The sequence below is a fragment of the Hibiscus syriacus genome, unplaced genomic scaffold (genome assembly GCF_006381635.1).
Source record: "Hibiscus syriacus cultivar Baekdansim isolate YM2019G1 unplaced genomic scaffold, ASM638163v2 tig00007895_pilon, whole genome shotgun sequence".
Taxonomy (NCBI): Eukaryota; Viridiplantae; Streptophyta; class Magnoliopsida; order Malvales; family Malvaceae; genus Hibiscus; species Hibiscus syriacus.
In genome coordinates, this window is record NW_024062147.1 from 728743 (window position 1) to 739348 (window position 10606).

At 36.5% G+C, this 10606-nt stretch overlaps 1 protein-coding gene and 1 pseudogene across 2 annotated transcripts; both read left to right on the forward strand.

The window, feature by feature from the left end:
• Nucleotides 1-5076: 5076 nt before the first annotated feature.
• On the forward strand, nucleotides 5077-8467 carry LOC120201726 (annotated as a pseudogene).
• Nucleotides 8468-9745: 1278 nt separating this feature from the next.
• On the forward strand, nucleotides 9746-10606 carry LOC120201731 (snakin-2-like). 2 transcript variants are annotated; one of them, XM_039202286.1, is made up of 4 exons: nucleotides 9746-9820; nucleotides 9855-9916; nucleotides 9994-10075; nucleotides 10147-10606. In XM_039202286.1, the coding sequence occupies exons 2-4, from the start codon at nucleotides 9863-9865 to the stop codon at nucleotides 10329-10331; spliced, it is 321 nt and encodes a 106-aa protein (XP_039058217.1). In that variant the 5' UTR covers nucleotides 9746-9820; nucleotides 9855-9862; the 3' UTR covers nucleotides 10332-10606. The 2 variants fall into 2 exon arrangements, with proteins under 2 accessions (XP_039058217.1, XP_039058216.1); XM_039202285.1 differs by having other exon boundaries at nucleotides 9790-9916.

The window sequence follows — 10606 nt, forward strand, 5'->3', positions numbered from 1 at the left end:
GTTCACAACAGAAAACAAATACCAAGAAGCATGGAATTAGGAGCCTGACTATAGCTTACTTTACTTGAAACCCACATGACTCTGCCACATGACGGTTTTGGATATTTGTGCCTTCTCCACAAAAGCACATAGCTCGGGTAGTGTGACAATGAGCAGAACATATTGAAACAACCCATCACATAGCTCAGGGACAAGAAAGATGAACAACGATTAAAAATCATCATAATTACCTCAATAATGTGGGCTTCTGTAGTAATAGCATCACAACCAGAAAACCACTGGCCGATCGCTGCCTTCCAAGGTGCATTACGATAAACAACTCCATTATGCAAGTCAGAAGGAAATCTGTGATCTAAATCAAGACCCTGTGGCTTATTATTTACCCATAAATGATCAGCACCCTGGTCAACTGATGTATTAACTGGAACACACTTATACTGGACTTGCCGAGCACTGAAGTAATCAAAAGAAAGGATGACAGGAAACAGGAATAGATGAACAACTGAAACTAGCACTATATAGAAGCAATTGCAGCTACAAGAGACCATGAGCATTTCCACTTGAACAGAATACATCATCTCAAGCAACTCTTCTACTGCAGTTGAGAAACAAATCAATGGATCTATGAGCTTCACATTAAAAATTGGTTGTATCCTCACACCTCACTCATCAAAGCGCCTATAGCAACAACCAGAAAGCAGTTTTAGAAAAAAGGGCAATAAGAAAATGCTTATTTGGAACAAGTACTAGACAAGAGAGTAGATTTTGATTTGATTATTTTACAAATCATGAGAATAAATGAATTACTGGAGTTCCCTTTTTTATTTGTGTATTACTAATTCAGTGCTCAATAGAAATCCAGAAATGCTATGATCTTTAAATTTAATCATAAAAAATAATATGTTGGAAAGTACTACAAAAAAATTCATTCAACAGTTCCAATCCCTCCTTTGGAACTAAGTTCTCAAAGGCAACCTTAGAACATTTTCAAGACTGCAGTTATAAACCACAAAACCCTACTGCAATTTTCACTGATAAAAGCCAGCAGAAATTCAAATGCATACAACCTTCAATAATCTATGGAATTAAAATCAGTAATTTCTCACCTTAATTTATAACAGGGCAATAATTCAGCACAATTTCCAGGAAAAAAGTTAAATTGTTTTGAACAAATATTCAGCTTTGATGACCAGAAAGCAATGAACAGCCTTCAACCAGATCTGGGTTTCAAGAGTTTGACCAAAAATATCAACAATTTAACAGGCAATAACATTATAAACACATGAGAAAGAGAATGTAATAGTGCAACAATTATTGAATTTTATAAATTAATGATGATTCAAGACAGCCTTTAACCAGTTCGCGCTTGTTCTGAAGATTCCAAGCAAACCCAGATTTCTTCTTCAACCTCTGCAGAATCCCTGTAAGAGAAACACAGTCAGAAGTTCAATGTTAAATCTTTGCCCAAATATGTATCGGAAACTAGAAACAAAAATAAAATCTCAAAAGATTCAAGGACAAACACAGTCAGATTTAACACCGGCGTTTTGTTTCCAGGCGTAGCGATTTGGTGCTTCGGTGGCCCTCGACGACTGCTCATCTTTTGCTTGCAGGCTGCCGACTCATCACTCTTCTCTGACTAACGTTTGGAATTTGTTAATTAAACCTACCATTTTTTCTAATTAACGTTGGGGTTTGGTAGTGAAGCAGATGGTTTGGGTAAACGGCGGGATTGAAAAATGGGTGAAGGTGGAAAAAATGAAAAAGGGCGGGATTAAAAATTGTAAACTTTCGACATTGTATATAAACACCACTAAAGTATAATTGTATAACGGCGTTTGTATAAAAATGCCACGAAAGAACAAGTGTATAGCGGCGTTTTTATATAAACGCCTCTAAAGTACGAGTCTTTAGCGGAGTTTTTATAAAAACGCCACTAAAGTACAAGTCTATAGCGTCGTTTATATAAAAACGCTACTAAAGTACGAGTCTATAGCGTCGTTTATAGAAACGCCACTAAAGTACGAGAATTTAGCGGCGTTTGTGCTTAAAATGCCACTAAAGTATAGTATTTAGCGGCGTTTATACAAAAACGCCACTAAAGTACGAGCATTTAGCGGCGTTTGTGCTTAAAACGTCACTATAGTACATTATTTAGCGGCGTCTATATAGAAATGCCACTAAAGTACGAGCATTTAGCGGCGTTTGTGCTTAAAACGCCACTATTGTACATTATTTAGCGGCGTTTATACGAAAACGCCACTAAAGTACAGTAGGTAGCGGCGTTTATATAAAAACGCCACTAAACCACAAGTATTTACCGACGTTTGTTCAAAAAACGCCGCTAAAAGTGCCGCTAAAAACCCATTTTGCTGTAGTGAAAGTTTTTCAAAACTACAATCAAAGAACAAATGTTCTCTAGACTTTGCTTCGGAGTCACACAATAGGCATTTATCATTATCAATATTAAGATCCACTCTCAAAAGCCTTACCCGAGCAGGAAGCTTACTTAAAATAGCCATCCACGCAATGATGATGTGTTTGGGGATACACCCAAGGAACCAGACCAAATGTTGCCAAGGGACCTTGGGAGCTTTAATGCACATGTCTTCCCAAATACGTCTCGCATTGAGGTCACAGCCCGAATCAGCAAAGAGATGAGAAATAGTAGGCCTAATTTTCAAAAGACATTTGAAGCTTCAGTTTACATTTGCGGGGATATTCATTTGCCAAAAGTCAACATTCCTAATCACATAGGATTGCATCCAAGCCATCTAGAGAGATCCCTCGTTAGCCAATAACTTCATGATTAGATGCACAATGCAGGCTTTATTCCAACCACTAACATCTTGCACGCCCAAACCACCTTCAGATTTCATTAAGCAAATTTTCTTTCAGCTAACACGTGCACCTTTTGCAGGAAAATCAGAATCTTCCAGAAAAATCGAGAACAAAGTTGTTTGATTTTCCTGATGATCTCTTTCGACAGAATAAGCTGTTTACACCAGAAATTTGTCATACTGAATAAAACAACACAAATCAGTTGAAGTCTCCCAGCAAAGCTGAGATGCTTGTTGGCCCACAAATTCAACTTTGCCTTAATTATATCAATGAGGCTATGGCAATCTTTCATAGCTAGCTTCCTAGTCACCAATGGAACTCCCAAGTATCTTACCGGAAGGCTGCCCAGCTTAAAACCAGTAATCTCCCTAATGGCAGCACATTGTTCAGCAGAAATCCCCGCAGAATACATTTCACATTTATTAGCATTTAGCTTTAAACCTGACATGGAGTAGAAAATATCTAAAATAGCTTGCACACCGATGACACAGTCAATAGAACCTTTGCATAAAATAAGTCATCCGCAAAGTAAAGGTGGGTGAGCCCAATCTTTTTACACTTAGGATGGAAATTAAATCTCCATTCGAAGCGGCCACATTCAAAAGGATGGATAAAACATTCACAAGGACAAATATATGGTGATAGGGATCACCCTGTCTAACACCACGTGCACCCTTAAAGTATCCAACTAGGCTACCATTGAACACAATAGAGTAGCTGGAATTTGTAAAACAAGCCAAGATCCAGCCGATGAACTTCTCTGGTAATCCCAGAGCATGCAAAATAACCCCCACAAACTCCCAGCTTAAAGAATCAAAAGCCTTTTGCAAATCGATCTTAAGAGCACATTTTGAGGAGATTTTTTTCCTAGAATAGCCCCTAACAAGCTCCTGAGCTAGTAGAGTATTATCTACAATGCTCATCCCTTTCACAAAAATAGATTGATTCATAGAGACCGTACTAGGGAAAACAACAGATAACCGATTCACTAAGATTCTAGTAGCAGTCTTATATATTATAGAGCAACAGGAAATAGGCCTAAAGTCCTTAACTATATTCGGGTTAGGTACCTTTGGAACAAGAACTACAGTTGTAGCATTAAAAGAAATGAGCATAAAGGAGTTATCAAAATAGTACCTGATAGCTGCCAAAAAATCTTTCCCAACTATAGGCTAAGCTCTCTTTAAAAAAAATAGGATTTATAGCCATCTGGACCAGGAGACTTATTTTTCCCTTGCCCCCATATGGCATCTTTAATCTCAGCATCAGAAACATCCTTAACTAAAGCATCAGCTGCTCCCCTAGGCAAGGAATAATCAAGAAGATCCTTGATTATGCTCACACTACAACACTTGACCTCATGGTCAGCCACCCCCAACTGTTTTTTAAAGAAACTGATAATCTCACTTGACATATCATCAAAAGTATCAAGTCTAGTCCCATTTTGATTATTTTTTTACCCTAACATTACAAAAACGTTAATTTTTTTGTTTTTATAACTCATTTTAAAATTTTGATTTATTTTTTTAATTATATCATTATTTATAAGAATTAAAAATAAATATATTTTAATTTATTAAAACTATGATCAAATTGAAAGAATATATAAATAACAGGCCACGTCTGTTTTCTGTCACGCATGTTAACGGCGAGTGACCAATTTGTAACAAACGATAACATTAGTGACCGATTTGGAGCTTTTGAAACATCAGTGGTGAAAATAAAAACCTACCCAAACAGTAGTGACCATTGGAGTAGTTTACGCTTATCTATTTATACGCGCACGTTCAACAACGCATGATGCCATAGTCGTTGAAGTGCAAAGGAAAATTTAAGGCATTTTATAATATACTTTTAGGAAAATTTATATTCCATCTGTCAAATATAATATTTTTTATATTCCGATCGTATGAATTCATGTAGTTTTCCAACGTCAATTTGGAATAAAAAATTAAAAAAAATAATTTACTTAATTGCCTCCATTAATTCTTGTAGGTGGGTCTACTTATGCAACTTTCCGAAAGCGACTCCCAATTATGAAAATTGCCTTGAAATTCAACTGTCTAAGATGTGTGGCAGATAATTTGGACAAGTCTTCTTAAACTCGTATATTAAGAGACAATGGCTGACTATAACCAAGTCAAACCCCAAGTCTCCCATCACTTAATTACCTCTATGCCCACTTGCTCTCTTTCCTCCTTTATAAACTATAAAATTAATAATAATATGTTATCTTCTTCCACCCTACCATCTCTCTTTTCCCAAACATCAAGATCCACAAATGAATCAAATCCATCCCTTTAACCTTACATCAACGTTGTTTCCAGTGGTATACTTGGTTCTCTTCAGTTTCTTTTTCCAGCCAAGAAAAGGTTTAGCTGTGGACGAGAACTTCACAATCTGTAGCGTGCAAAGATATTGTGGCAGACAATTGATAAAGTTCCCATTTTTCATCCAGGAGCTGGATGAACCTAGATGTGGCTATCCCAGATTCAACATCTCCTGCAGAAACAACATGACCGCAGTTCTTAAGTTGCCTGATGGCGATTATATTATCCAAGATATCTTTTATCAGAACCAATCTTTTCTGGTTTCGAGAGCTGATGGAGATGCCGTGTGCGGCCACTCGATCCGGAATATAACGCTTCCGGATTATCGGCTTTATCTGCCTGAGAACCAGAGAGCTATGGTTTTGCTGTTTAATTGCAGTTTAAGCTCGGGGGTGATGGCGGAGTTTTCACGGTACAGGGTTGATTGTGGTTCTGGGAATGAGAGTACTACGACGTTGGGGCTGTTGAATGGCGATCCTAAGGTGAGTTTACTTTCCGGGAACTGTAGCAGAAGTGTGTTGGCGCCCGTGGCTTTTACCGACGGAGATAGAGATGTGGAAGATGTGGTTAGGAGAGGGTTTGTGTTGAATTGGATAGCGAGTGATTGTTACGTTTGCGAGACGAGTGGTGGCAAATGCGGATTCGATTACGGGTCCTACAACTTCAAGTGCTTTTGCCCCGATAGGCCTCACGCCGCGCGCTGTCCTCCTGGTATGTTGTTTTCAAGATCATTAAAAAAAATCCTTCAAATTTTAATATATACTGCCAAACTCCATAGAACAACTAGAATATTTATCAATTCAGTTTATCGGGCTGAATTCTATATAATAAGATTGGTCTAATATACTTCAAATGTCATTAAAGTTTAGTTTTTATTTATTTATCAAATTTACCTATTTCAATCTTAACATTAGATTTTAATTTTGATTCAGCAACGAGGAATTAATCTATTCACATCATTTTCGTGTTCGGTACGCACTTAACTTTAATTTTAACTTTAATATAAGACATGATAATTTTGGTGTTTTATTGTATTAACGAATAAGTCAAATGAATAATTTTTTTTTAATTTCATCTCATCATCTTCTTTATCAAAGTTGGAATTTCTTTTTCACTTATTTCCAATTATCTCTAAAAATCATTTGCATTTTTTGTAATCACCCTAGACATTTATTAATTCGTCTCATCTCTCTTTATCACTGTGTCCATCTGGATTTTTCTAAAACATTTTTAAAACTCACGAAATTAGACATAAAAATTCATTATTTTTGAAGATTTTGAGTGTTTGTTCAAAGATCTGAATGGTCAGTAGCATTATTTTTTATAAGATGAACTACATATCTCGTCGATTTTATGTGGATTTTGTGAAAAACCAATCAAATGAGAATAAAAATGAATGAAATCAAATATTTTATATTGATCTTATTGTGAATGACAACTGATGAGTTGTGATTAACCAACCACAATGTCCGAAGAAGTTAAAGATTGTACGCATGGACCTAAATGACACAAATTAAAATTCAGTGTATGAAAATGAAACGTTTTAAAGTTTAATAATAAAATCAAAACATAAACTAAAGTTCACGGAAAAAAAAGGTTTTACCATGACACTATTAACGGTTTAAAGGCCCAATGCCTACAATCCAACACTAAAATTTAGTATTAAAATTCAATGATGAAATCAATACAAACCCCTGGAATTCAATAACATTTAATTTGAGCACCTCTTATATCCGACCTACTTTCAGCACTTCTATATATTAATTCATAAACAACCCTTCATAATTAATGAAGTACAGCCTGCCCCATTCTTTTTTTATTTTTGGATGAAGACTAACTTTGCACTTGTTTGTAACTGAATTGCAGAGAAGAACACAATGAGGTTGAAGCTCGGCCTTGGACTTGGTAATCCTAACCTTTATTTTAGATTAATTCGTTTAAAGAAATATATTTGATCCAAGGCGTGCACCCTTTCTTTGAATGCAGCTTCTTCAATTATTGGAATACTAGTCTTGATCATTCTCACCTTCTGCTTCAAAAAAAAGATCCCATTAATGCTGAGAACAGGAGAAACTACGAACATTGAAGTATTCTTAAAGGACCATGAATTTCTAGCTCCAAAAAGGTACAGATACTCAGATATCAAGAAAATCACGAACTCGTTCCGAGACAAACTAGGTAAAGGAGGCTATGGTGATGTTTACAAAGGCAAGCTACTTGATGGAGGACATGTAGCAGTGAAGATTCTGAATAAATCAAAGAGTAACGGGAAGACTTTATCAATGAAGTTGCAAGCATCAGCAGAACTTCTCATGTTAACATTGTATCTCTTCTCGGCTTCTGTATTGAGGGTCGTCACAGGGCTCTCGTCTACGAGTTCATGCCGAATGGATCGCTCGAAAAGTTTGTATTTCAAGAGAAGATGGGTCGTCGATTGGAGTGGGAGAAGTTGTACCGGATTGCAATCGGCATAGCCAGAGGGCTTGAATATCTGCATTGTGGTTGCAACACGGATTCTTCATTTCGACATCAAGCCGCATAACATTCTTCTCGACGACAAATTCTCCCCGAAGATATCTGATTTCGGTCTGGCGAAACTGTGTCATGGAAACGAGAGTTTCATTTCCATGACGGGCGCCAGAGGGACCATCGGATATATTGCACCCGAAGTGTTTTCGAGGAATTTTGGAAGAGTGTCACACAAGTCCGATGTTTATAGCTACGGAATGATGCTTCTAGAGATGGTAGGGGGAAGAAAGAATGTTAACGTGGAAGTTGATCGGACTAGTGAAGTATATTTTCCGGATTGGATTTATAGTCGTGTACAATTGGATGAAGAACTGGGATTAGAGGGTTTTAGGAATGAAAACGAGCAAGAGAAAGCCAGAAAGATGATAATAGTGAGCTTGTGGTGTATACAAACTGATCCATCAAATCGGCCATCGATGAGTAGAGTGGTGGAGATGTTGGAAGGGAGTACCGAGTCACTCACCATCCCACCTAGGCCTTGCTTATCATCATCTCCTTCAAGAGCTGCCGAGTTAGGTTAATTACTGAATTTAAGTAGTTGTGAGTTGGTTCGCAATTGTTAGCGAATGCATGGAGTGAAAAATACAGATGCTGAGGTTATGCGATAACAGGTGGCAACTGAATTCAGAACCCTGGACTGGGAACTCGCGCCTTGTATTGCCACTTCATACGTGGCATTCTTCCTCAGGAAATATTGTCGGTCTTCCTGATTGCAACCAATGTATTTTGTCTTCTCTATTTAAAATTAAGAGTAAACTACATAAACAGTCATTGGGCTTTTATGACATTTATTTTTAGTTATTAAAATATTAAAATTTATAATATAAATATTAATTTTTTACAATTATTATTATTTATTGTTAAAAAATTTACATGACACGTTAAAATCTTTTAATAAAATTAATTTGTTAATATCTGAAATTGACAGTTGCTACTTCTCCTTTAGCCATTGTTTTAATAATTTTTTTTACCAAAAGATTACCGAATTATTTTTTATTTTTTATTTATTTTTTTTCAAATCTTAACTAAAACGAAAATCTAAAATTTATGATTTGTTATTGTCAATTATTATATCACCATGAAATCTAATAATGTTAATTTTCTAATTAAATTGAACCTTCTCACCATTGAGATTGACATCCAATCCTTTTGTTCATTAAAAACTCACAAAAACTGAGATGAGAACTACTCTTTTTTTCCTATTGTTATATATTGATGACTTTAGCTTTGGATAGCGATCAAATGAGATCAGTGACGGTAGCTTGAGTTTTGATTAGTCTAGTCGTGAATGATAGTTGTGACCTATGATTTGTAATATTCAAAAATTGATTGAGATGATGGTGAAGAATGATTCAACAGTTGTAGAAAACTTTTGAATAGAATGAGTGTTGTGTTTAGTAATGACATCGATCGTAAGAATGTTAGACAATAATGATGCATGCAAATTTTTTTTGACAATTGTCAATTAAAAAATTATGAATTTTTAGAAATATTTAACGTGTTATGTCATTTTTTAAACGATAAATAATAACTATGATTATAATAAAAAAAACGAATAAAAACATATGGATTGTATTACAGATTTTAAAGATTTGATCATAACTAAAATGTAAGCATGGTAAAAGTTTGAGAGACTATTTATGTAGTTAGTATTAATTAAGATATAATGTAACTATCACGAGTCTTAGTGGATGTATGAGTTGGTGATGGGGGATGCATGATTATACGTGGAATGCTATGGAATATACTATAGGATGCAATGTATTGTGTTGTGCCGTAACGCCATCTCCTTCTCTATTTCTGCCTCTCACGGTCCTTGTTTTTCTCTCTGTTTTGTGTTCCACCACACTTGTCCCTCTCTTCCCTAAACCTGATTCCTTCGCCCACCTCAACTCAAACGCAATGTACCCAGACACCTGCCTTTCCATGGAGAAAACCCCATTAGATTCTCATGCTGCTCATTTGGCACATTCCCAGCCGATGATACACGTCATATTTTGTACAGATGTGGAGGGTGTAGTTTTGGAAGGGTGATTTTGTAATTGAAAAAGGAAAGAAACTATTATAAAAAGGCCAAGCGCCTATTTTCCAAGCAGTCCCAAGTTTCAAAGCCTCAGCATCATTTGTCACTGCAAAGAAGCTAAGCATTGCCACCTTTTCTAATGGAGTTTCGCCTTACTCTCCTGCTTCTGCTTTTGTTCCTCTGCATGGTTCAGGTAAACACGTTATTTCCTTGTAACAACAGCTTGTTTAATCGTTTCAAGAATCAACCCTTTGTGTTTTACATTTCCAGGTCCCTTCAGAAACCACGATTGAAGAGCGGAACCTTACCCAGATGGTGAAAGGACCAACAAGAAAGCTTTTTCATTTCGTTGGTAATTATTTCCACCATTAAATCTTTCGTCTTTTTTGTTGTTTAAAATCATGAAAATGGGTGAGTTTGCAGATTGTGGAGGGTTGTGCCAGGCGAGGTACATTTTACACTCGAGGCAAAACGTGTGTAAAAGAGCATGTGGAACCTGCTGCGCCAGGTGCAAATGTGTGCCGCCGGGCACCTCGGGCAACAGAGAAAGGTGCGGGAGATGCTATACTGATATGAGAACCCATGGAAACAAGTTCAAGTGCCCTTGATTTTCCCATCTGATAAACTAAGAAACCTCTCTCTCGTAGTGATCAAATGTGTGTTTGATTTCATGCTTATGGAGTTTGATGTTTTAATCTGGTAGTTTGTAAGAGTTGATATCTCTGTTTGTACGTTCCAAGTTCCATGTTGTTGTAGTTATAATCTGTACTGCTGTGCTAATTCAGTCCCATCTCTCTCTCTTCAATCACCGAGGTGCATGCCAGATACCTCCAGTAATTAGGCAGGGTGGTTGAACCATCTTTAATGCTATATGCATATACAC

Excerpts from the sequence above, each read along its gene's own strand:
- LOC120201731 (XM_039202286.1), top strand. The coding sequence starts at position 9,863 with ATGGAGTTTCGCCTTACTCTCCTGCTTCTGCTTTTGTTCCTCTGCATG. Across the intron at positions 9,917-9,993 it reads TGTTCCTCTGCATGGTTCAG|GTCCCTTCAGAAACCACGAT; the intron begins GTAAACACGTTA and ends TTACATTTCCAG. Across the intron at positions 10,076-10,146 it reads AAAGCTTTTTCATTTCGTTG|ATTGTGGAGGGTTGTGCCAG; the intron begins GTAATTATTTCC and ends GTGAGTTTGCAG.